We start from the raw sequence: 27,966 nt of genomic DNA on the forward strand, positions 1-27,966 counted from the left end.
AGATATGATCTTGATGGTTAAGCAACGAACTAGGACATATATTTAAGTTATAAAATAATTTCTTGGCCCTTAATTCTCACGATTCAAGCCGAAAATAACCGATTTTATACCAAAAACGAGCTAATAAACGAAAATGAACTCAGATTCTGCGCGAACTGACTGTGCAGCAGCACCATAGCGCTGTGTGGCCAGCTTTTGACCACCTCCGCGCGGCGCTTCGGCGTCCAGGTGGGTCAAGTTTCAGTTTTGTGCAATAAAGGTCCCTATAGTTTGGTTTTGATTAATTTATGAACTATTTTTGTTATAGTTAGTAATAAACAATCATTAAAACATTGAGGGCTTAAAGTGAATACAAGGAAACTAGATGACTCATAAATGCAAGGTTTTATTAAAGATTTGGATCCGAAATAGGTTCGTACAATGATAAAGTGAAATGAACGAATACGATAAAAACTCGAAATGTTACAAAGAGTAATTATGGTTGCGAACATAATTATCCAAGTCCTCGCATGGAAATCATAATACGTACAATTGTGTCTCATGATTTAGAACCTAAGGTAGCTTGGGTAACAGTACGAATGATGAGATGATAAGGACATGGTGCATACGCCGCTGGTACATCCTATACATAAGTGCCCTTATCGGATTGCCATTCGAAGCGTTGCTTCGGTTATTGAAAGTTATATGTTATGATATTTTCCTTAAAAGTATAAATTATTTTCAAAACGATGATGTTTTGGTTTTCCTTAATTTCGGGACGAAATTCCCTAAAGTAGGGGAGACTGTAACATTTCGAATTTTTCTAATCGTATTCATTTACGTTTAACCCGACCCGGGAATATTTTGGATCACTATTATTAATCAAAAATCAAATCTTTATAAGTATTAAATTCCTAATGTTCACTTTAGGCCCTCGTACTTTAAATAACGTTTAAATCCTAATGATTTCATCAAAAAGTGCATTTAAAGACCATACACCAAACTACAGGGACTACAAATGCAAAAAAGAAACTTTACCCATTGTGGCTGCGCGGCGCGACGGGGTACCTGCACAGATCATTTAAGCCTTAGTTCATTTTCTAGTTCGTTTAAGGTATAAAATCGTTTATTTTAGGCATGTTTGAGTGAATTAAGGTCCAAGTAAACATCATACAACAAAAATACCATTCCTAATTCGTTTTCCCTTGTCCAAGATCAGATCTTTGTGAATAAATCGAAGATTCTTTCCTTAAATCGCATATACTTGCTTAAACGGCCAAAAAGCCCATATTTGGTTCGTTTTAGCTATTCTTATATAAACACATCATAATTCCCTACTGTAAACCTTAACCTAACCCTACTACATCTCCTCCAGCCGTCACCTACCTCTGCTCATTCTCAAACCCTTCGGTTTTTACATATTCGTTAAAGACACAAGCCTTGACGTTTGACTTTGCTTATACGTTGATCTTTGACTCGTTATATCTCTTGATCCTTTCACTTTTCGGGTAAGTTGTAAATTGTAAAAATGTTCATACATATTCCCTAGTCAATAACCTTTAATCAATTTCTGAGATTGAAGGGTATTGACTGGTCAATTGCTTTAAAACCCGATAAAGGGTAAAACAGTCAACAACTTTGACTTCTCGTTTTCTCATACTTCTGGTCAGATTCAATGTTCGGTCCAGAAGACTTTTCTTCTCGTAATTAAATTTTAAGGGTTCTGAACAAAACCCGACTCCCAACTCGAAGTTCGGATTCTGGTCAGACTCGACTCGTTTAAACATTAAAATCAACATAACTAGAGTTCTACTCATCCGTTTGGATTGATTCCAGCGGTATTAAGTTTGTTTTTATTTATAGTTTCATATCACAAAGTTTCAGATTCTTATCATTAATCTCGTTGGACGTGTATTGGGACGACTCGCTTAAATCATTAGTTCGTTTGTCGAATTTATTAATCACTTGCCTTCTGTCTAAGGTGAGTTTGATCATTCCCCTTTTTATCTACTGTTTTCAAATGTTTTGGGGACATATGCGTACTTATTCATATTTTCTATCTATATATATACACAAAATCTCAAATATAATCATTGTGTGAATATTAGTTGAATGCTATTTGCTAGTTGCTACATGTTTAATTGTTTACTTGATAACGTTTCGGAGAGGTCCAACATATTCCCTTGTATAGGGTTCTCATTAGTATGATCATACGACCGTCTTAGTAACCGGAGCCCGATTCTCTTGGCAAAGGTAAAACGACAACCTTAATCATTGTAATCAATGCTCGATTCGCTTGGCAACGATTTCATTGGCACACACGATTTGGTTATATGCATGTTTGTTATGATTCGATTGATTATTATCACATGGTTGGTTTGCGCATTTATCATTTATCAACTATATATATATATATATGCTATTATTTAATGTTTCAAAATTGGTGATCATCTCACTCAACATGTGTTGTTGACAAACTCTATTTTCTACGCATATACAGGTTGCTTAGATTGAAGTATGGATATGTAGTCAAGACCATAGGTTATATTTAGGATAAACTTAAATTTAATTGATTGTATTTATTTAATTGAATTGTTTTGTTGTATTTGATTATTGTGTGTACATTTGAATTAAAATAATTAATTAGATATTGTCACATTTTATTTATGATAGTATCTTCGAGCTGTGAGCAATCGGATCACGCCCCGGCATTTCCGCCTTAGATTGGGGTGTGACAGTAAGATACCTAATGGTCATTAAGGCATTTTAGGGAGGATACGATGGATTCTTGGATGCCAAATTGGTAAAAGTTAAAATGGGCTACACGAGAAATTATAAAGATGTAGGGAAAAAAAAACATATGGAGACTTTCATGTGAAAACAAAATTGGTAGTGTGGTATGTTAGATTACTCAACAAAGTACAAGCCATGAGTGTTGAGTTTAAGGGTAATATTTGTGGCTAAGATTCTTTCAGACCTGAACACTAAAAGATCAAATATTCGAAAGTTCCTTGTTCGGATCAAATGTTTTGTTAATTGACAATTTTTTGGTTTAATATCATGGTTATGTAACATGTGTATTCAATTTGTTTCTTAATTTGGTTGATTGTTATAAAGGATTTTATAATGTATACTTTCAAAAGGAAAATGAAATTATCCATGTGTATAGGTAATTTGTTTCTTGTATGTAAAAACAATTTACATTATTGCCAATTTCAATTATTTGTAATATGTGTATGATAATATATTTACTTTTTTGCATTTAGGTGATTTACGAAATACACAGGTACAAATAAAATATTTGTTTATACATATTAAAATGATCAAAAATAACAGTAATAGTTTCCATATAAACTATGTAGGAAGTTTTACCATTCTACCCCTATATTTAATTAAATAAGAAAAAGAAAAGAAAAAATATGATTAGCTGGATTAACTTCTCACACTTCTCGCAATAACTTGACTTATCTTCTAAACTTAAACACACACACACACACATATATATATACACACAGTTGTTTACATTATTCATTTTAATATTTATATATGTAACAATATTTGAATTCTAATTTTATTTACTATAAGAAAGTTATTGATTAATATACTTGAGGTTTGATGATAAAATGGTTTCACAAATAAATGATATGTTATAATCCGGTTTAAAAGTTATCTGGGTCTGGGTTTGGTGATACCCATTACCCGTTTATTTTCTTTATTATAAAATTGTTTCTTAATTATAAATAATATATTTTTTAAACAAAATAGGATATTAATTTTTAGTATATCCCTATTTTATAGGATTTTCATGTCAAATATTTGATGAGACTAATTTTTAATATAATGAAATGTTATAACCCGTTTAAGAGCTATTTGGGTTTGGTGAGACCTTTACCGTGAATTCAGGTCAAATGCGTAAGAAGCCTTCATTTACAAATAAAACAATCTAATGACTTGAGAGAATGGTTGTTTTACATTTTTGTTTTTTAATATTTATTTTTTGGATTTTAATTTTCTTTATTGTAAGAAAGTTAATAATATACTTAGGGTTTGATGATGAAAGGGTTTCATAAACAAATGATATGCTATAACCCGTTTAAAAGCTATCTGGATTTGGTGACCCATGACCCACTTATGTTTTTTTACTATATAATTGTTTATTAATTATAAATAATATCTTTTTCTTTTTAGATTAGATATTAAATTTTGGTATATTCCTGTTTTATAGGATTTTCATATCAAATATTTGATGAGACTAATTTTTAATATAATGAGATGTTATAACTCGTTTAAGAGCTCTCTGGTTTTGGTAAGACCCATACCCATGGATTTGGGTTAAATCAATGAGAGGCCTCCATTTAAAAATCAAACAATCTAGTGGCTTCCATAAAAGGAATGAGCAACCATATCGTGACACGTAGGATTTTATGGGTTTCGTTTATATATGTTATAGATAGATATATTTGAGGTTCAGCCCAATCCCATGGTGATCTAAAAAACATCGAAGCACTGTATGGAGCTGATGCAAGCCCAAGCCCAAGTTATAGGAGTATAAGGTTATAATAGAGTTAGGGTTTTCATATTCTTATTCTTGTTCCTCTCAGCCGATTCCTCCCAGCAGCCATCCGGAATCCCCCATTGTGCGTTCATCTTCCTTCTACTTTTCTTTCCAAATCTCGTCCTTAATCTTCACTTTTTATTACTTGTTCATATGTCCTTAACTATATTGATTGATTGTTTTTTGTTATCTTGGTTTAGTAGAAATTTCTGTTAATTTATTTTTCATTTTTTTAACCCAGGTTTCATCTCTACTTGTTTAGGGTTATTTGATTATTTAACAACTGTTTATAGATGTTTTTGCACTCTATACTCTAATTTGCAGTAATCTGTTTAGTCATTTTTTAACAATTTAATTTGGATTTGTTACCTAAGTAATCTCTTCTTATTAGTTGCATTGTATGTGTATGCGAAAGTATTTGAGTTGAAACTTATTACTAACCTTGAATCGTTATTCCTCGATGATTAGTTTGACCCTGCAAAATGTACACTTCAAGGAAGAAGATTCAGAAGGACAAGGATGTCGAACCCACCGAGTTCGAGGACTCCGTTGCTCAGGTATTTCTTACTTGCTGACCTGCGTTTTGCATTTTTTTTTATTATGATGCTTGTATCGTTAAATCATAATGGTTTATGCAGGCGTTGTTTGATTTGGAAAACGCAAACCAAGACCTTAAGAGTGACTTGAAGGATCTTTACATTAACAGTGCTACGTGAGTGTCGCTTTTCTATTTGCACTTTTGTTTATTTGATTTTGCTTTCATGATTGTCACTGTTGTTCATTATTATTTTAATAACTTGTTTTAGGCAAATTGATGTCTCTGGAAACCGAAAGGCGGTGGTGATTCATGTTCCTTATAGATTAAGGAAAGCGTTCCGCAAGATTCACCTCAAGCTTGTCAGAGAGCTTGAGAAGAAGTTTAGCGGCAAGGTACACTTTATTGTTACGTAGCGGTGTTTGGTTGACTGGTCGAACCATTGGACCGTAACTAACCTATTTAACAGCTAAGTTAAACAGGTTGGCATGATTAAGCGTGCCAAACGGGTTTGAGGGTTGTAATAGAAATGCTAAACAGTCATAAGCTCTTTGGAGGGTAATCTTGACCAACGGTTTGATGTGTTTACTTGTTTAACCAAATGGGTAAATAGTCTATGTGGTGTGCATGGGTCAGTTATTGAGGTTTTGAAAACTGTCCCTTTTTTTGGGTTTCAGTATTTTTGGTTGTCATTTAAGCAAGGAATTACTGGGCTGAATAAATGGTTTAATATAAAGAGTTTGGGTCTAAATCTTTTTGTTAATTAATATTTAGTTAGTCATTTTACAATTGGGCTAAAATTTTTGAGTATACTTATATATTGAACTCCTATAAATTTCTTAAACAGTAAAGTTAACATTAACAATCCATAAATTTGGTTTGGCCCTTTGGTTAGAATTACACGCAAAAGCAAAAGATTACCGAAAGTTCAGTTTTTACGTAAATGTTTATTTATACACATCAAGTTTGTTAGTTTCCCTATGTTATTTTTCAAAGTTTTAAAAAATGAGCAAAAATATAATGGCAGGATGTGGTTCTGATTGCAACGAGAAGGATGCTCCCGCCACCTAAAAAGGGTTCAGCTGTTCAGAGGCCACGTAACCGTACCCTGACGGCTGTCCATGATGCCATGCTGGAGGATATTGTGTACCCTGCGGAGATTGTTGGAAAGCGTGTCAGATACAGAGTTGACGGGTCCAAAATAATTAAGGTGATTTAATTAGTTTGGTTAAACTTTGATGTTTTTAATGGTTTGTTTTGTAATATTTGTTTATTGTTATGGTTTTGTTATAGATCTTCTTGGACCCAAAGGCAAGAAATGATACCGAGTACAAGCTGGAGACTTTTGGAGGAGTTTACAAGAAGCTCTGTGGGAAAGATATCGTGTTTGAGTATCCGATAACCGAGGCTTAAATGATCTCTAGTTATTTAATTGTTTCAGTTTTGTTCTTGTCATTTGAAATGCTGCAACTCTGTGGTGCATTTTGATGTTTGACTTAAAGATGTTCAGATTGTGCTCAGGTTTTTGTTAAGTTTGGTTGTGGAACTTGCATTTTATGATCTTTTCTTGATTTCTTTTATCTAAATTATGCTGTTTATGCAACATATTCATGAAGCAATTTCTATATGTTACCCTTCCACAACATCTGAGTATGTTGTTATTTTGTTTTTCTTATAAATAATACCATTTATAACTAATATATCTTTTCAGTTTGTGTTCTTTTAACCTAATGTTGGTAATCGGGAGTTTTTAGGCTACTTTAAAATGTTGGTGGTATTCGAAAATTAGTGAAGCTTCTACTTATCAACTCTTTACAAATGTGATGAAGGCTGACTATTTATTTTAAACGCTGCTTATACAAATCACCTTATAGCATAATAAAATAAGTATCTAGATAATGGTATTAAGGGAAGGTGGACTAAGATTTATGGACAACGACAAACCGATCACAGGGTGTATGAAGATTTATTGATTATTAGTGGTGCAGGAAAGAAATAATTTTCTTTTCTAAAGAATAGGAAGGCGCTTAATCTCTCTATCTTCTCCTTCATTTAGGGTTCCCTTACCCGATTTTCTTTGCATTTAGAGGTGGTTGGAGTCTCGCATTAGCGCATTTTCTTTGCCAAACCTCCACCCCGATCACCCTAAGCATTTTTGCATACCTGGAGTCATTTCATCAAATTTTGACTTGTTTGAAAACTAAGGTACTATTTTTATTTGTTTAAAATTGCATGTATTTAAGACATCCATATCTATAATTTATCACCAAATAATTTGCTGTTCATGAGTGTGACTTTTAGAGACATGGCCGGCTATATTAATGCATTTTAATCATGTTGTTTTAGACTTATAGGTCGCTGTTTTAGAAAGTACTCTTCAAACAATTTACATGGTATCGGAACAGGTTCGAACCTGTGGACTATGTTGGTGGGCTCATGTCGCTCTTCAGACTCGTCGAATGATCCACGGGAGCAATGAACTCTAGATGTAATGACAGTGTCGATACACTTTTTTCACAAACTTTATTTGACTCATTTTTTTTGAGCAATAAACAACTATGCCAAATCCATAACCAATTAGATTAAAGTATGAACAAAATTCGATGATTTCGATCTACACATCAACACTTGCCTAATTTTTAAGGTAGTAAACAAAACATCAATGAATATCGGTTTTTGATTCTCTTGATATGTTGATGAATGCCTTGGTGATGGCATGAATGAGTATTCCAATTGGACAGAACAAGAGACAGAGAGAAACCGAATGCCGGGTCTCAATCTCGTTCTCCAACCCATCTTCATACACCTGCCTGTTTACAAAACAATTCAATTCGGGTTAGCATTTGGTACGAGCCATGGTCAAGTGGTAAACCAAGAAACATGACCTTGCGGCAAAGAGGTCAACAGCTAATAAGTGGATCCAAGCCGAGGCTAAAGTCATCTCGTTTGAAAACATTTTAGCTATTCCAGGAAGCTGCCAATAAACAAATCGTTTGTAATGTTATAAGTTATAACCATGTATATATGTTTATAGTGGATAAATCTAGGCAAAAGTTTTTCTTTTGCGAGAAAAAAGTACAACAAAATTAGTCATTCATCTTTTAAATTATATAAAAAAAAAGGTTGCAATGCAATGCTCATTCATCCCTTTAAACATTCGAAAAAAAAAACACAAAATTAGTTTTTATAAACCCTACACACATGTAGATTATGCGGATCATGTGTATGGATGTTTCCTACGCATATCTACACATGTGATAGTAAACGTCTGAAAGTGAAAAAAGAAGGTATGAACAAATTACTTTTAAGGTTTTTCTTTTTCTTTTTGTCTAAAACATGTAAAATGTAAATTTTTAAAAAAATTGAACCATTGTTAGAAAAAAGTTAAGACGATAAGGTTTGTTCTTTTGTTCTCGCAATAATTTAGTCTTTTGTAATGACATATCCAAATGTGTGTATCATGATACATAGGGACATGTTCAATATAGAACCAGACCTCTGGAAGCCAGTATTTGCTTGCAAACATTAATCGGATTGTATCTGGTGTCCACGAGAGGTAAAGAAGGTATGAGTATAAAACCCCGAGTACGACATATGGTATGCTACTTCTCATGCACTTTTTAGTCTGCACCACATATGCATTGCTATTAGAATAACATTGTTGCAACAAACTTTGGTTCCATTAAGAAAATTTCTAACCGATAAGTTCTTCTCGATTAGAATAACCGTATTGAAACAAGGGGTGACATTCATGTTGGGTCGGTAGGTTTGATGAACCCAAACACCACCCATATATTTTTATTAAAAATAAATTAACCCTAGCCGATACATGTAAAATTGTGTATCCCGTGTTGACCCTATAAAATATACTTTTTAAATTTTAATATTCTATTATTAACATGCTGATTTCTCTAATTAAACGGATTAAATAGGTCAACCCGAACACGACTCATTTAACTATACAGGATACCAAAACTGTATTATTCATGTTTCGTGACAGATTTCACCCCTAATTTCCAATATTTTGGAGCCAAAATGATTGACCCGATCGAACCAGACTGAATTAATTTACCAATTCGGCTCTCGGGGCTGCAACCATGAGGGTGTAGAACGGAAGAACAGCTGCAGTTCCTAACGTAAAAGCGTCTCCCGCTGATTGTGGACCTGTGAACCCTACACAAACCATAACTTAGTCACATTGCATTGAACAGATACCCGGTTAAAGTTTTACGTTTTCAAACTATAAAAATTACATGATGCGTGTAACCATATGCTCTTTCTATGCAGATTGAACCTTCTCGGGTTAGCTACAACAATGGCCCGTGATCCGCCCTTAAAACTCCAGCCACTTGTTACCTTGTATCCAATATGAACACCGTATAATTCAGAGTTCACTGCTTTTAGAGTGAATGTGGTTTTCGAGTGCTTAATCTGAAATAAAGGAAAACCTGTAATTAGGCCCGAGACAAAAATCAAAGGTAATGACATTTATATTGCAGTTTAAAACCCGTTATCATACAGCTATACTCCTACTACTGTAATAGAAATAACTGACACAACCGAACAGAAATAACCGAATTTACGATTTGGTTTCGGTTTCAGTTTTGCATGTACTGAACCAAACCTGTTGTTACCCAGAATTTTGTTATTGAATTGAGTGATAATATTTTTAAATTTTTAATGTTAGATAATTCATAAGAAACTAACTAAGGGTGTACAAAAATTGTAGAACTAAAAGTGTAATAATCAATTGATCATAAATTAACAAAAAAAATAGGCCTAAATGAAATATTCTTGGAAATTTTGCACTTCGGCCCAAAAATTGCGCAGATGAGAAAACTAAAAACGAAAACGAAAACCAAACTGTTTATATCTGGCTCAGTTCGACTCAGCTCAATTACAGCACTACCAAACCGATTCGATTTATACTTGTTTTTATGAAGTTTGGTTTGAGTTTTAGACGAATGTTTGAATATATTATTGAACAGTCCAAGATTGTGCAGACCCCTTATCTAAGAACCTAAGTTGCTAAGAGATATTGAAACTGAAACATCAAAATTCAAAATAAGCAACTTAATTGGATAAATGAACACTAAACAAAGATAACTAATACCCAGATCATATAACAAAGAATGGATAAATGATGATATTTGAAAGAAACACATACCTTGAGTGCCAACTGATGGTGGCAAAGGCAAGAAGAGAAAGCCATAACAAAAGCAGAGAATATGAGAATGGAAATAAGTTAGTCTTCATCTAGATATATATATATATATATGATTAAAGAAAAAGGATTTTGGAAGTGGTAGTAGTGTGCAAGAAAGAGAAGGAAGTACAACTAAACTAATTATATGGATACAATACAAGAGAAGAGAGACGGACATTCATTCATCTCACCTATTTTTCTCCAAATAATCAGGAAATTAGGGCTACTCTTATATTAAAACAACGGAATTAGCATTTATACTATAATAAAAGTATTATATAATAACAATTATCATTCATTTAAGAAAGAGTATTTTTAATTCAAAGTTATAAAGACAAACAAACTTTAATTAATAAAAGTTAATGAAACAACGTAAGAATAAGAAAATCAACATTATCCTCCCACTATAGTTGGATGTTTCAGGTGGAGTCCAACTCTATCCATGTCATTTTCCATAAAAGTACCACTGCATTGACACATGTTCCATTTCTAGCCCTTGAGAGTTATACTTCATACACTAAAAGTCCTTTAACAACTTCAGGATGGTTTCTTTCTCTCAATTTTTATAATTTAACTAAAAAATTTTTTCTCTCTAAATTTTTATTCTCCTTTTAAAAGCTCTCCACATCTCTCTCTCTCTCTCTCTCTCTCTCTCTCTCTCTATTATTCAATTAATTTATGTTTTTTTTAATTATTTTCTCTATATTTAAAGATTCATCGTAGCATCTCTTAATTTTTTCCTATGTTATTAGGTATTTGTTTAATCATCTATATTTTCTTTAAATTTTAGAGGAATATAAGATAACGATTACATTGTAATCTTCATAAATGATCATATATATATATATATATATATATGATGAAAACCTGTTTTGTGAGAATTTTTTTAAAGAATTTTATCTTTAATGGCCTTTTTAAGAAGGCTCACAAGCACCTTCTCTATTTCATGCTAATGCTTCCCCTCATTTCCATCATGGACTACCGACTACCTCATTCTTTCTTCTTCCACAAATCACAACTTTTTTTTTCTTTCTCCTCTCCTTCACACAAAACCTACACTGGCTTCTCACAAACTGGCAATGCCCCAAACTGCGCATGTCTCTCTATCCTTCTCACATATGTAACGTCTCTCTCTCTCTCTCTCTCCCACATTTGAATTCGTGAACCACCCATTCGAAAACATCAAAGTGTATGTATATATCCTTATAACTCTCAGGGTTAAATAAAAATATAATTCAAATAGGAGGCGAAAGTATGAAAGTTTTGTGAAACAAGACCCATGGTACATGTAAGCCACGTTTGACGGTCCTAATTTGCTGGGTGGTGCACATGGGAAGTTGTCAACACCAATTACTCTTTCGGCCTTTTTTTTACTTTATTTTTAATCATAAATAAAAATAACAAAAACCAATATTGTTTTCTAATTGAAGAGGTAGGTCCCAGCAGAGCCCAGTTGGACCCGCAAGACTCACCTTGAAGAGGGACGTCTGCGCAGTAACCAACTGGATCCGCAGGACCAACCATGCTCAGAGACGTGACGTCCTTACGCGCAATACGCAAGCTGTTCCCGCAGGAAATGCCTCCCAATGGTGAAGGACTCTGCCTGTTCCCGCAGTTGCGGATACAAGCCATCAGGGAAGGCCACCCGCGCAGCAAGGCTACACGCACAAGGCACTTAGCTCTCAATCACTCAGTGTCACCTGAAGGAATGAGCAAAGCCGGGAACAATCCCACACAAGGGCGGGAGGGGGAATACTCCCGCCCAAATAAGCCAGTCCGTACGATACGGGAAGATCTTCTGTACTGTACCTGACGAGGTATGGGCAAAAGATCTGACTAAAGATACGACAGCTTATTGACAACAGTATGGCGAGCAGCATGCTCCTGTACTGTATGTCACTATTAGCCGCTGCCTACTCACCAACTCCTGTCATACCACGTGCATAGCCGACAGTTGGTGGAAAGGGAATAGTACACAGCGGGCCTGGTCACTATCAGCCGCTGCCTACCCACCAACTACCAGCAGGGCACGTGCGTAGGCCACTGTTGGTGGAACAGGAATACTATTGCAGCCGGCCACACCTCCTTGGAAACCTACCTTCGGCTATAAATACCACAAATGGTATGATCATCTCATCTTATCATATCTTATCACATTATCATCATATTATACCTGATATCTGCTCTAGCAATCTCTTAATATACATTTATATTTAAAGAGCAATCTAGTCTGATTCTCACGCCGGAGGGTGGTCACAAGGAGGAACCCCCCCTTCTCAGTGACAAGCTCACGGTGTCTGTTTTGCAGGTTATCAGAAGAACCATCTTCTCAGGGTCTAACCCCTCGTGGGAAACATCTATCTAACCCCCAGGTTACCAGTAATCTGTCCGGGGTCCGGTTAGTGTTTCTTCATTGGCGCCATCCGTGCATAAAGCTAGAACTTTATTTTTCTCCAGTTTTTTCAAACTTCTAAGATGGTTAGAGAAATTCCGGTAACCACAACCCCAGCTACTGGGGGGAATACCGGCAACACAGTTTTTACAAACACTACCCCGGTTACCCAAGCCGGGGCAAGTGAAGTAAATTTTACGAACACTACCCCAGTTACTCAAGCTGGGGCAAGTGCAGTAAATGATCGCCTACTGGGATCTACTGATACCCAGGTTGAGAAACAAAGACTCCCCCGCCAAACTCTCGATGAAGTTAAGGCATGGGCGGAGACACGACAAAAGGAATTCCAGGCTGAGTTGGACGAACGCTTGCGTTCCGTACAACAGGCCGACGAATTCGAATACTGGGAGGATGACTCGGAGGAATCCGACTCCGACGCGAACCCTCGCCATAGAGCAAAAGGGAAGCGTAAGGAAACGGAATCCCAACCGAAAAGGCATTTTGGACAAGCCTTCAAACCAAAAAGCACAGGTGGAAGTCCACGAGACTTCTCCAAAACGTTCAGACCAAACGTTGCAAATGCGGGAACGTCTAAATTTGCAAGGGACATTGCGGAAGCAATCGCCCCAAAGAGTGCCAAACAAATGCCTAACATAGGCACATATGACGGTATATCTGATCCAGACGATCATTTGAACAGGTTCATAGCGGGGGCAACCGTCAGCAATTGGACGGAACCCACGTGGTGTTACATGTTCCAAATGACGCTTGTTGGGGCTGCTAGGGCTTGGTTCGATCGTCTACCGGTCAACCACATCTACGACTGGGCAGACTTCCAGCAGAAGTTTAGCCAACACTTCAGCCAACAACGGAAGTATACCGAGGAGCAATGGACAATCCTCAAATGCATACGAGAAGAAGATGAATCTCTGCCAAACTTCATTACTCGTTTCAACTCAAAGAAGCTAAGTTTGGGCAATATTAGCGAAGATCTTGTTCGCGCTGCCTTCATCCAGGGCGCGCATGACCCAGAGCTCATCCGCACCCTAACGGGTAAAGATGGCATGCCATCCACATGGGATGCCATCATGACAGCATCAAAACGCTATGCGGAAACGGAGAAGCAACTGGGTAGAGATCTCCCACAGAGCACAAACCTCTACACTCAGAAGACGAGAGAAGACAACGTCCTCACCGCCCGACTAAATAAAAAGCGGAAGCTAGGTATTTGGCAGTCAAGGGTAAACTTTGACACCTCATCCGGCTTGCAACATCGATTGGGCGGAAGGGATAATGGACAGCCGCACCGGAACTCCAGATGGACGCCACTCACTAAAAGCGTCACTGAGATATTCGCCACTGAAGAGCTCCCGTGGCCAAAGCCTCCAATAATCCGACATCGTCACGATGCTGATCGGAGCAAATACTGTGACTTTCACAAGACAAAAGGCCACAACACTGAAGAATGCATAGACGTAAAAGACATGGTTGAAGCATTTGTCAGAGATGGGACGCTCGCGCACCTCGTGGCGCAATAAAGGCTGAGCAGAAGGGTGCGTGTAGGACCCCAGCTGGGGAAAACACGAATAAAAATTATAGCTTCAATGGCGAGACTACATGCTGCGTAAAGAACGAGATCCCGAACCAGGTGCGTATCGGCTCGATGGCACTCCCATCCCAACAACATGGAAGGGAGCTCATTCACACAGTTTGCATGTAAATCAATTCCAATTTGTAAAGAAAAGGCCAAGAGCCACTTCTAATGGAAATGATTCTCTTTTGAACATCGAAGCTGATGATTTTACTTTTCTGAACACTAATGTGACGGCATTCACATTACGTGAAGTCGTTGCGTGGGAAGGCGGTCCTACCCGCACAAACCCAATAACAGGAAAAAACCTTCACGCAGGTCAGTTGAAAGGAAAAAGTTCAGCACCCAAAAATGAAAGTGCCGGTCTATCCGCACGAATCATAATGAGGAAACTGAACAATAACCTATCAACAACCGCGCGTCGAACGGTTAAACTATGCAACACTGGTGACGGCATTCACATTATGTGAAGTCGTTGCGTGGGAAGGCGTTCCTACCCGCACAAACCCAATAACGTGAAAAACCTTCACGCGGGTCAGTTGAGGGGGAAGAGTTCAATTATTCCATTAAATGAAAGTGCCGGTCTATCCGCATGAATCATGAAAGGAAACTGAACACTAACCTATTGGCAACCGCGCGTCGAACGGTTCAAAAGTTTTGCCCAAAGGATGAGGATAACCTACACGCAGGTCAGATATGGGTAAAGTTTTGCCATCCTACTAAGTGCAAGTGACGGTTCTACCCGCACAAGCACGAAAGAGGAAGCAAAACTTCACACCTATTATCAACCACGTTCAAAGGTTAACTTATCCTCAAAGGATGAGAAAAACCTACACGCAGGTCAGATATGGGTAAAGTTTTGCCATCCTACTAAGTGCAAGTGACGGTTCTACCCGCACAATCACGAAAGAGGAAGCAAAACTTCACACCTATTATCAACCACGTTCAAAGGTTAACTTATCCTCAAAGGATGAGAAAAACCTACACGCAGGTCAGATAAGGGTAAAGTTTTGCCATCCTACTAAGTGCAAGTGACGGTTCTACCCGCACAATCACGAAAGAGGAAGCAAAACTTCACACCTATTATCAACCACGTTCAAAGGTTAACTTATCCTCAAAGGATGAGAAAAACCTACACGCAGGTCAGATAAGGGTAAAGTTTTGCCATCCTACTAAGTGCAAGTGACGGTTCTACCCGCACAATCACGAAAGAGGAAGCAAAACTTCACACCTATTATCAACCACGTTCAAAGGTTAACTTATCCTCAAAGGATGAGGAAAACCTACACGCAGGTCAGATGAAGGTTAAAATTTAGCCATCCTACTAAGTGCAAGTGACGGTTCTACCCGCACAATCACGAAAGAGGAAGCAAAACTTTAACCCATAATCAACCACGTTCAAAAGGTTAACTTATTCTACACTTGGAAAATTGCTAATTTAAACTAAGTATGCAAGTCATAAGTTTATAAAGCAATAAACCCAAAGAAGGAAATAACAATCTTATACGCAAAGAGATTTATATTTCATAAACGAATTAATACAAAAATGGCTGGGTAACTACCCGCCTACGAAAAGAAAATAAATACATCTGTACAAGACTATCCTAGCAATGGGAAGGGATCTTCAGGATCAAGCTTCAGGGCCGCTTCCACTTGGACCCGCTCCATCAGAAGAACGGGGCGGTTCGAGGAAAGCTTTAAGGATAGCTAACCCATCATCAGCAGCAGCTACTTGGTTCACCTTCTCCACCACTGGATGCGGGAAGGCGGCGTATTGATTTACTGCTTGGTCATATATGGCTTCAGTATCAACATTGTACAAAGGGAAGTTGGAAGGCGGGACGCCTTTCTCAACGAACCCTAGACCAAGCAGGAAGCCGGCTCGTTCCCCATCCTCGTGAGAAGCTTTGAGGGCTGCGCTCATAGCATCGTCGTAAGATGTCTCTGAGAAGACCCGATGCACAACCTACAAGAAAAAATACAAGTGTTAAAACCTTTTCTATTTACAAAGGAAAGCGTGAAGACGTAAAGCTAAACATACCTGAGGCAACGCTTCTCGAAGAAGCCATTCCTTGGCAACCAGAGCTTCTTGAAGGGCGGCTTGAGCTTGGGTACAGGCGCGTTCGGCTTCGCTTTTGTTAAGGTTGGCAAGTAGCACTTCCTTTGCGGCAGCCTCTTCGACGCCCTTAAGCTTCCGCTCGGTATGGTCAAGCACGCCCCTCTGGTCCAAGATCTCCTGGAGCTTCTTGGCATCTTCCATCGCCAAGGCATCATGAGCACGTTGGAGAGCCTCTAATTTGGCCTTGAGTTCTTCATTCTCCACGCGTAAAGGCTCAGCAACGGCTTCAGCCTTGGTGGCCCTCTCGGTTGCGTTCCTCGCGGTCTCCTTAGCCAGCCGAAGCTGTTCGTTAACAGCTTGGGCAGCCTTGGAGCGGGCCTCGAGTCGCGCTTGAACCTCAACCTCTAGGGCCTTGAAGGCCTTCTCCTTCTCCGCAGCAACTGCGGACAGCTTTTGGTTCTCCTCCCGAAGAGCCCGCGCTTGAGATACTTCCTTGGCGCGAGCTGCTTTCAACTTGTCGTTTTCACGACAAAGCAGCTCGACGCGCGGCTGCATCCGGGCTTGGAGAACCCGAAGCTCGTTGGTTAGCCTACCCTCCTGGTAGCTAGCCATGGCTTCCCCCAACGCACCATGGGGAGCAGCGTGGCGAGCCCATTCCACGCACTCCACAGGGGTACGAAGGGTTGTTCCTCGGCGTATGTTCCATCGCGGAACATACACTTCATTGGAATCCGACAGTGCAAAAAACAAAAAAGTAGTTAGGAAAAAGATGATAAAAAATAAAAGTGAAAAAGGGCCAAAGGAACCCTATGCACCTGTAGGGTCAATAACAGGCCGATAGCCGCCAAACCCATCACCTGAACCCAAAGGAAACCCATCCAAAAGGTCAGGCAGATGGGAAGGTGGCAAAGATTGGCGAGTACTCCCATACGTACCTGATGGGCCGGCCGACGGTGCCGGTGGCATGGTGGCAGCCGCCGCCGTCGCTGCCGCAGAATCCGCAGCAATCGTAACCGCCGGCTCGGTGAAAGTTGCTGTAAAAATCGCACTTACCACCGGCGGTGACGTCATCTCGGCTGAAATAGTCGGCTCAAGGGAGTGAGCAACTGATCCAGCGGAAGCAGGCGCAGGCGCCTGGGTTGTCGCCTCAGGTAGGCTGACCGAGCCTACCGTCATCGGCGGAGAGGTACTCCTCTGCGCTCCACCCTGGAATGCGTCAACATCCACGCCTGCACAAGAAGATAAGTGTTTCAATAAACTTATAAAGTGACAAATCTACAAAAATAAGAATGTTTGTACTTACGGGTTTTCTTGAGCCTGAACGTACGGACGGGCGGGGACGAGCCCGATGGAGCCGGTCTCTTGATGCCGGTCACCGTCGTCGTCGTTGGATCTCCGGAGGTAACAGTCGTAACCTCCGGAGCAGTGGTCCTCTCACCACCGGGGATCCCCGCCACCTCTTCATTATCTGACCCGGTGTCAGATAGGAGCACTGGATCGGCTGTGGAGGCCGCCTTCTCCTTCCCTTTCACGCCGGCAGCCCTCTTCTTCCGCACCAGCGGAGGACCATCTGCGGATTCCTCAGAAGAAGACAGGATGTCAGGAATTCCAGCAGCGGATACAGCATTGAGGGGTGGAGGAGAGAATAACGCCTTACCTGGCCGCCGGTGGCTCAGGATCTCGTGGCCCAGCGGATAGACCTCCACAAACCGATCCGCTGTTTGTTCCAGGATGGGCAACTCGTTCTCGTCTAGAGCACGAGTACCCACCCTCACGGGACCGTCAGCTTCCCGCGGGTACAGGAGCGACTCCAAATTGTTCCCCTCTGAAAGAAAAGAAACAGTTAAAAGACAAACTCATATCGGCAAGAAAGACAAGACATACCATAAGGAATAGACTTCAAACCGTATTCGAGAAGGATGGGAAACCGAGACGCCTCCTTCCATACCCGGCTCATCCCCAGCATCACCATCCCGGACTCCGGAAACCGGTAAACCGGAGACTGAACCCGAGATATCTTCGCGAACCATTCCGCCTCCTGGGAGCTGGAAGCGTAAAGGCTCGGAAGCGCTTGCCCGTTCTTAAACTTCATGGCAATGGGGATGGCGCGGGCAGAAATGTAGAAGAACTCCCGCTTCCACGATCGGAGACTGCGCTCGGTCGCGCAAATCTTCAAACCCTTAATACGGGTTGTCAGGGTGTACCACCCCTGGATGCACCTCCAAGTATAGAAGGTCATCAGGCGATCCACATAGGGCTCAATACCCAGAATCAGGCACACCCACTCGAAGTGCCGGATCTTGGCAATCGCCATCGGATGCACCTCGGTCAGGTGCACACCGTGCCTCTCCAGGACACGGTACACAAACTTTGTCAATGGAAACCTAAGGTTACCATAAATAAAGAATGCAGCATATACCCCGATCTTGCCACTGGGGGCATCGTACACAGTCTGGTGGGGTTCAGGAAACTCAGGCTCAAGAGACTCAAGCATGAATTTCCTGACGACGTACTGGTACTGATCGACAGGTAGAGCACACTGGCACTCGCCAGCAGTACTCCTATCGTCGGCTACAGCTTCAGCATCGTGGGAAGACATATTGCAGAGGAAGAAGAAAACGATTTCGGGAAAATGCTTGCCTGAAAAGGAGAGTATTTGCCGGAAATCGCTAAGAAGAAGAAGAGAAGGGTGAAAGTGTGGATTACAAAGAACCCTCTCCCCCTTTATATAGTAATCGCAATTAATGCGGTGAATTTAATGCGGAGGAGAGAGAAATCGAAGGAGCAATGAAACTATGACACGTGGCAAAAAGCAAGCTGGAAACAGCTGTTGAAAGGACGTGTGCCAGTAATTTCGCGGCCACGCGCCCGAAAAATCGCGCCCACGCGCCTGAAAAAGCGTCTGGAATGACCATATAATGTCACGTCACCATAACTTCCTGCACGTCCTGACACAGTCAGAAGAAACCGTCGCACGACGTTTCAGAGGTGGACTGTTCTTATCCTTTCACCAACCTTTCGAATTTCAAAAAAAAATTCAAAAAGATTCAAAAGTAAGCGGGAAAATACCCCTTACCTTGGCAACCAAGTAACCATAAGACGGATGCGGGTACAGTGTTAAGGCAAAACCCTTCACATACCTAGCACCCGCAGGGAATTGAAGCCAAGAATACCTCGGCAACCAAGTAACCATAAGACGGATGCGGGTACAGTGTTAAGGCAAAACCCTTCACATACCTAGCACCCGCAGGGAATTGAAGCCAAGAATACCTCGGCAACCAAGTAACCATAAGACGGATGCGGGTACAGTGTTAAGGCAAGGGAATTGAAGCCAAGAATACCTCGGCAACCAAGTAACTATAAGACGGGTGCGGGTACAGTGTTAAGGCAAAACCCTTCACATACCTAGCACCGGCAGGGAATTGACGCCAGGAATACCTTGGAAGTAAAGTAACCGTAAGACGAGCGCGGGTACGGTGTTAAGGCAAAACCCTTCACATACCTAGCGCTCCGCGGGGAATTGAAACCAAGAAGGATCTTCTGGGCAATGCTTGCGGAAACGGAAATACCATCCCCGCATAGCGGGAACGTCGAGAACTACATTGTTTGAAGCTCCAGGATGGAATTGGTGGTTTAAACATAATTGATCACTATGTTCAAAACTACCAAAACCTCATGGAGAATCCACACAAGTGGGACTCAACGCTCCTGACTTGCGAGGAGGTTACAGACCTACCCGCATCATACCCAAAGATCAAGCAGGAAACTCGGGAATTTCTGCAAGTGACAAGGACTTCCGCGGGAAGAATCCCCATGGAAAACCTTAAAAAACCCTTTTCAAAACCCTTTGCTTAAGTCCAAAAGTTCACCTCACTTTATTAAACACTCATGAGAAGAACATTGGACTGGGGGGACTTGAAGAGGTAGGTCCCAGCAGAGCCCAGTTGGACCCGCAAGACTCACCTTGAAGAGGGACGTCTGCGCAGTAACCAACTGGATCCGCAGGACCAACCATGCTCAGAGACGTGACGTCCTTACGCGCAATACGCAAGCTGTTCCCGCAGGAAATGCCTCCCAATGGTGAAGGACTCTGCCTGTTCCCGCAGTTGCGGATACAAGCCATCAGGGAAGGCCACCCGCGCAGCAAGGCTACACGCACAAGGCACTTAGCTCTCAATCACTCAGTGTCACCTGAAGGAATGAGCAAAGCCGGGAACAATCCCGCACAAGGGCGGGAGGGGGAATACTCCCGCCCAAATAAGCCAGTCCGTACGATACGGGAAGATCTTCTGTACTGTACCTGACGAGGTATGGGCAAAAGATCTGACTAAAGATATGACAGCTTATTGACAACAGTATGGCGAGCAGCATGCTCCTGTACTGTATGTCACTATTAGCCGCTGCCTACTCACCAACTCCTGTCATACCACGTGCATAGCCGGCAGTTGGTAGAAAGGGAATAGTACACAGCAGGCCTGGTCACTATCAGCCGCTGCCTACCCACCAACTACCAGCAGGGCACGTGCGTAGGCCACTGTTGGTGGAACAGGAATACTATTGCAGCCGGCCACACCTCCTTGGAAACCTACCTTCGGCTATAAATACCACAAATGGTATGATCATCTCATCTTATCATATCTTATCACATTATCATCATATTATACCTGATATCTGCTCTAGCAATCTCTTAATATACATTTATATTTAAAGAGCAATCTAGTCTGATTCTCACGCCGGAGGGTGGTCACAAGGAGGAACCCCCCCCCTTCTCAGTGACAAGCTCACGGTGTCTGTTTTGCAGGTTATCAGAAGAACCATCTTCTCAGGGTCTAACCCCTCGTGGGAAACATCTATCTAACCCCCAGGTTACCAGTAATCTGTCCGGGGTCCGGTTAGTGTTTCTTCACTAATAAAGTAATGTTAATATCCTTTGAATTTTTGTCTAACTTATCTTTCCTTACGATATAAATATTATCCATGCTAGAATCCTTTGCAAAATAAGTATTGTTTCATATATATAATTAAATTAAATAAGTAATATATAGATCACATGATAGTTATATCGGTTATAGTTAACTGAGTTGAACGGTTAAGTCCAAACATGCAAAAGTGTTACTAGTTATGTGAATCCCGAATGACCTAATACAGATGGGCAAAGAGTATGGTTGAGTTATACGATAATCACACGAGTTTATGAACTTTTATGCATGTTAAGAGTGGTATGTTTGTAACGAGCCCAGCCAAGGACCGCTCGAGCTCAACTAGAACTTCATACCGAGTTAACTCGGCTATTTAATCGAAACTAGAATCAAGCTGGAACCATAAACTTGAGTTTGACTCGATTAAAAGTCAAGCTGGCTCACTCACTTAATTTGGCTCGATCTTAAAACTTATTTTATAACTTATTCTTGCTAAAGGGCTAACTAAATTACACGTTTTTTTTTCCAGAAAGTTACCTTGCTTTTATAGAAAAATGTTGGTCTATGCACTTTGTTTTTCCATCAATGTGACACAAAGTAACAATGAGTAATGCTTAAACTTTAAATAAAATTTAACTATTGTACGTTAACACTTGTAATTACTTAAATCGTTATATGTGAAATCACTTTTTTGTCCTCCTTATATATATATATATATATATATATGTGTGTGTGTGTGTGTGTGTGTGTGTATAGGATCAAGATCATGTGAGAACTTTTTGGAAATTAGGAACTATGAGAACCATTTTGGACCACAATAAAACCCAAAAATAAAAAAATCATAAAACAAAAAAAAAACACAAAAATAAAAAAAGTAAAAAAAACCAAAGTTCTTATTTATCATCCTGGTTTCTAAAAAAAATGTAAAAAAAAATTCTCGGTTTAGCTAAATTATATATATACATATATGTATAATATGTACATATATGTACACACTTTTTTTCCTATACACATATGTATAATTTAAGGTAAATGATAATGCATATATGTGTACATTACATAACTAGAGATTAAATGAAAGTATACATATGTGTATAGGTTTAATACGAATTAAAAAGAAAAAAAAATCGGTTTTTTTATTATACATATATGTATAATATGTACGTATATGTACACATATGTTTTTTATACACATATGTATAATTTAAGGTAAATGATAATGTACATATGTGTATATTACGTAACTAGAGATTAAATGAAAGTATATATATGTGTATAGGTATAATACGAATTAAAAAGAAAAAAAAATCGGTTTTTTTAATGAAACCGGAATGAAATATAAGAATTTTGGTTTTTTTACTTTTTTAAAATTTTCGGTTTTGTTTGTTTTATAATTTTTTAATATTTTTTAGAGGGTTTTTTTAGTGGTCCAAAATAGTTCTCAAAGTTCTCAATTTGCCAATGGTTCTCTTAGGATCCTTACCCTATATATATATATAATATTAATGGCTAAGTATAAAATGAAAACTCACTTAAGTTGTGAAAACTCTAGAAACTCATTCTCAACCATATGTTTTTAATTAATGTTTAAATCTTGTGGTCCACAATTAAAGTGAATAAAAAATGTAAATATAAATATAACTTTTTCTCTCTCCTGAAAACATATATAAAAATTAGTAAAAAAATGTTATAAAATAGCAAAACATTTTTTTTGATGTTTCGATGTTTTGTATTAAATGTTACAATATATATTACATGTAACAAAAAAAAAACGATGTTACATAGGGTTTTCGTGGGTTTTCACAACTCAAGTGCGTTTTCATTTTAACCTTAATTAATTAGATAACTTTATATATATTATTTAGCTATATTTTGTCATAATTTATATATAATAATAAAAATGTAAATATTATATATATATATATATATATATATATATATATATATGTAGACAAAGTATAGAATGAAAACCCACTTGAGTTGTGAAAACCCTATGTAACATCGTTTTTTTGTTGCATATAATATATGTTGTTACATTTAATACAAAACATCGAAAACATAAAAAAAATGTTTTGCTATTTTTTTACATTTTTTACTAATTTTTATATATGTTTTCAGGAGAGAGAAAATGTAAATTAACTTTTACATTTTTTATTAACTTTAATCGTAGACCGCAAGATTTAATTTTAATTAAAAACATATGGTTGAGAATAAGTTTCTAGATTTTTCACAACTCAAGTGGGTTTTTATTCTAACCTAACCATATATATATATATGTGTGTGTGTGTGTGTGTGTGTGTGTGTGTGTGTGTGTGTGTGTGTGTGTGTGTGTGTGTGTGTGTGTGTGTGTGTGTGTGTGTGTGTGTGTGTGTGTGTGTGTGTGAGAGAGAGAGAGAGAACTTTTTGATAATTCAGAACTATGAGAACCATTTTAGATCATAAAAAACCCAAAAATAAAAATAATCATAAAAAAAACACAAAAATAAAAAAAGTAAAATAACCGAAGTTTTTATTTATCATCTCAGCTTCTAAAAAAAAATTCCCGGTTTAGTTAAATTATACATATATGTATAATATGTACGTATATGTACACATATGTTTTTTTATACACATATGTATAATTTAAGGTAAATGATAATGTACTATGTGTACATTATGTAACTAGAGATTAAATAAAATTATACGCATGTGTATAAGTATAATACAAATTAATTTTTTTTAATGAAACCGGAATAAAATATAAGAACTTTGATTTTTTTACTTTTTTAAAATTTTTGTTTTTTTTTGTTTTATAATTTTTTAAATATTTTTTAGAGGTTTTTTTAATGGTTCAAAATGGTTTTCAAAGCTCTCAATTTTATAAAGGGTTCTTTTAGGATCCTTACCCTATATATATAATACTAGAATAAAGTTATATAAATAACAAGTTTGCATACCTACTCGAGTTCGATAAATGAAGCCTGAATTCAAGCTTGTTTATTTCACGAATTCATTTTTAGATTCAAGCTCAAACTTGTTAAAGCTCGATCCCAGTCGGCTCTTTTAGCCATCCAATATCGAATAACTTACACCTTCTTGCTAGTTCGCACTCCTAGTTTTATGAATCTCTAGTTTGCATCTTTTATTTAGTTTAATTAATGTTTGCTATTTTGGGCAACTACACATAATGGGCCGGTTACCAAACCCATGTTAGGCATCGTTTTATGCTATTTAACCATTGTTGATTATAGTGCAATAGGATATTATCACCCGCAAGACAATTGTAGTAGTTCTTACCAAATATTTTTTGTTTTATTTCAATTTTGATTAGATCTAACATTGGTATCACAGCTTGATTTGAGAGCGACTGACACTGAACGGCCAAAAGTCTTAGACCGGGTCCAAAATTAAACGGGTTGACTCGTTACGGATAGGATAGTTTTGAAAGGTTAGGCTGGGTGTACCCTGTAAGGACAGACACAACTTTGTTGCAAATTTTTTGGTAAACACTTATGTTTTAGAAATCTTTGCATAAACATGTGCTGTCATTTAAATAACAAATACAATATAATATGTCAATACAAAACTAAAGCATAGCACGTGACACAAGACCTTCTTAGTGGTTCATCCATCGTGTTGGTTAGTCATAAGGTTATGGCGATGACTACATCAAGGAGGTGAGACAAGGTCCACAATGGGTGTTTACGGACCAGTTATTATGAAAATTATAGGTCAAAACACTAACTACAGTTTAAAAAACGAATAACCCAATCGTTAGATGGGTCTACAAGATAGCCGGTTTGGTGGTTTAGCGATTGTGTTTTGATGGTTTGAACCCATTTATTTTTTCAAAATCATTAGTTTGTAATATAAAGCCTAAAATAGTGAAGATGGTTAAAATATACAAATAATAAAGGTTAAACTGCCAGTTCAAAGCTTCAAACAGGACTAAACCGTAAAACCATGAACCGAACCGTTCGGATTTTAGATGGTTGAGTCGATTCCAATATCCCTAGTCCACAGGTCTGAGGTAAGGAGATGTGCTGCATTCTATAACTATTGTATACATGGGTGGAAGCGTGAACCTGAACCCTATCTATTTTCAATTATTTAAACGAGTATAGTACCGTATTAACGAATAAACCCATTGTTTTTTGACGATTGAACCCATCAATAATTTAAAAATATTTTGAACCCACTAATTATGAATATTTTAATAAAAAAGATCCAGTAAATATTTTTTTTTATAAACTTTTAAAGAAAACTACTAGAATTAATAAATTCAAATGAATTAATCACTTATAAGGTATAACTTATTAAATGAACACGAACCATATAATCTATCAAAAAGAGAGACAAATTAATAATAAAAAAATTGGCCCAAAAATATAATAAAGATGTGACTCAATTCAGATTTATAACCTAACAGGAGTAATATTACAGAATTTTTAAATTATTTAAAACCCACAAGAAACTCTTCATAACTAATATTTTTTTATAAAATTTTTTGCATGTGTATATTATTTAAGTGTAGTTTTTATCACTTTTCAGATTTATATTTACGATTACAATTAAGAAAATTAGTTTTGGCACATATCTATGTTTTTTTTACGCATATGTAAATATGTTATTACATAAATTTTACACACGTGTAAGCATGTGATTTATATATGTAATCAAATATTTTTTTCTAGAATATGATAAACTAGTCTCAAATAATGTTAATATATAAAAAAAATTAAAAAAAATGGTTGGTTGTTATGAGTTCTTAAAAGTTCTTAATTTTTTTTGAGTTCTGAAAGGATAAAAACCCACTTAACCTAAATAGTAAATATCATTTCAATAAGATCTGTGATTAAAAAAAAATTTTAAAAATAAACTACGGATCAGTTCCCACGCATTCACGCAACCAAGACCGTCGACCTTTACGGCAGGCTTCACTTGTTGTTGACCAGCAAGTTCGTATTTGACTGGCTCATATTTTACGCATGCTAACGATCTCTTTTAGGATTGCCAACCTCTTCTATTAATATTCAACCCTTGCGTCACATCACTTCATTATTGAAAACAAGTTTCTTTTCTAAAGTCGCTCATTGAAGACGTTAGGGGTGTGTATGGGTTGGTTTGGAGCGGTTTTGGGTCAAACCCATAACCATACTGATATGTCGGTTAATGGATAACCATAACCATAACCGATCTGTTATGGTGGTTTCGATTACTTGGTTTTGATGGTTATACCAAGTAGGTTATGGGCCGGTTGACATGACATAATCCAACAAACTATATATTCGGTAGTTTTAATACCAAATATTCAAAAAATGACTTTAAATGATCCATCAAATGAAATTCAAGTTAATTCGATTACTAATGTTGAACTGAAAACATAAAAATGTACAATTCGAGACGTTTGGTGAAAGTTAATTCAAAACATATTATTGGTTAAATAAATGGTTCGATTAGGTTCTGGCAGGTTTGGAATTATCTTTAACCAAAACTGACCCGTATTTGACGGTTTACAAAAATTCATTAAATCGACCCGTTGGTTATGTTGGTTATTAGTTAAAATCGGTTTGGTTATGGCGGTGATGACCCGATTAACGGTTATGACGTTTAAATTGTTCATCTCTAGAAGACGTCAAGGTTCCTTTTCATAACATGATAACTCTTAGGTAACAATTAAAATATGTATTTTTTTTCTTTTTCCTCTTAACTTCAAATAATTTCATATTTTTTTAAATGTTGACTATGCGCTTTTGTTACGATATTGCATATTTATATGCAACCTGACTCGGCCTTAAAACTTTGAAACCGGATATTAATAAATCCAAGCATGAAAAATTCTGAACGCATATTAAAAAGTTTCTGAATCCGTCACCGGTGTATATATACACACACACACACACGATTATATATATATATATATAAAAGTTAAAATACAAAGGACAACAAAAATGAGAAGGAATCTGATCCATTGATCTTAGATTTGAATAGTGGAGATTAATTTAAGAAACTAAATTGATGAGAAGGGCATAAAGGTAATAACCCATTTTTGTTGACTTTCTCTTTCCACATGCAAGGCACATGTCAATTCTTCTATCATTTTAAAACGTCCATAACTTTTTCATGCAACATTATTTTATTTTTAAAATTTCACCATAATAAAAAAACGTTTTTTTATCTTTAATATGAGTATCATATTGTTATATAAAAATAAAAAAATAGTGGGTTTTTTATATTGTGTTATTGGTTGTTCATTATGATTTTTAATTGGTTTTTCTATGCATTGTGTTATGGATTTTGGTCATTGTGTTATCAGTTGATACTCATATTAAAGATAACAATTAAAAAAAAGATTACGTCATTGTGTCTTGGTGCTCATAATTTGTCTTTCTACTTATCATTGTGTTTTAATCATTGTGTATTACATTCATGTCATTGCGTAATATGTAGTTTTTATTGTGTTTTACGTTTCAGGTCATTGTACCTCACAGTTTATTTTCCAGTAGTGATATATGTGTATGCTTTTGAAAATATTAACGCTTTTGAATATTAACAAATGCTATTGTTAACTAACTTCGGAATATTTGTAATATTTTGACTTACGATGTCTAATATATATATGATTTTGATGTTGCATTTGTGTAATTAATGTAAAAATTAGTAATTTTATGCAATATATAGAAAATATTTTTTTTTAAAAGTATATGATGACATGTATAAATGCTTGTCGTAAATTGGTGTCATAAATGTG

General features: G+C 37.5%; 2 protein-coding genes across 3 annotated transcripts; one reads left to right on the forward strand and one right to left on the reverse strand.

The window, feature by feature from the left end:
- Positions 1–4,561: 4,561 nt before the first annotated feature.
- Positions 4,562–6,640, forward strand: LOC143593794 (small ribosomal subunit protein eS7-like). Of its 2 annotated transcripts, none has more exons than XM_077073305.1 (6): positions 4,562–4,620; positions 5,003–5,091; positions 5,173–5,246; positions 5,341–5,464; positions 6,097–6,279; positions 6,363–6,640. In XM_077073305.1, the coding sequence occupies exons 2-6, from the start codon at positions 5,017–5,019 to the stop codon at positions 6,480–6,482; spliced, it is 576 nt and encodes a 191-aa protein (XP_076929420.1). In that variant the 5' UTR covers positions 4,562–4,620; positions 5,003–5,016; the 3' UTR covers positions 6,483–6,640. The 2 variants fall into 2 exon arrangements, with proteins under 2 accessions (XP_076929420.1, XP_076929419.1); XM_077073304.1 differs by having other exon boundaries at positions 4,592–4,616.
- Positions 6,641–7,635: 995 nt separating this feature from the next.
- On the reverse strand, positions 7,636–9,557 carry LOC143593792 (protein ABA DEFICIENT 4, chloroplastic-like). The gene is made up of 5 exons (XM_077073302.1): positions 9,323–9,557; positions 9,142–9,242; positions 8,566–8,694; positions 7,955–8,043; positions 7,636–7,879 (listed from the first exon to the last, which is right to left on the reverse strand). Exons 1-5 carry the CDS (start codon positions 9,555–9,557, stop codon positions 7,729–7,731), a joined length of 705 nt encoding a protein of 234 aa, XP_076929417.1. The 3' UTR covers positions 7,636–7,728.
- Positions 9,558–27,966: the final 18,409 nt, after the last annotated feature.

This window comes from Bidens hawaiensis, unplaced genomic scaffold (assembly GCF_021521415.1).
Source record: "Bidens hawaiensis isolate Kalapana, Puna unplaced genomic scaffold, B.hawaiensis_p1.1 tig00042806_1, whole genome shotgun sequence".
Lineage (NCBI taxonomy): Eukaryota > Viridiplantae > Streptophyta > Magnoliopsida > Asterales > Asteraceae > Bidens > Bidens hawaiensis.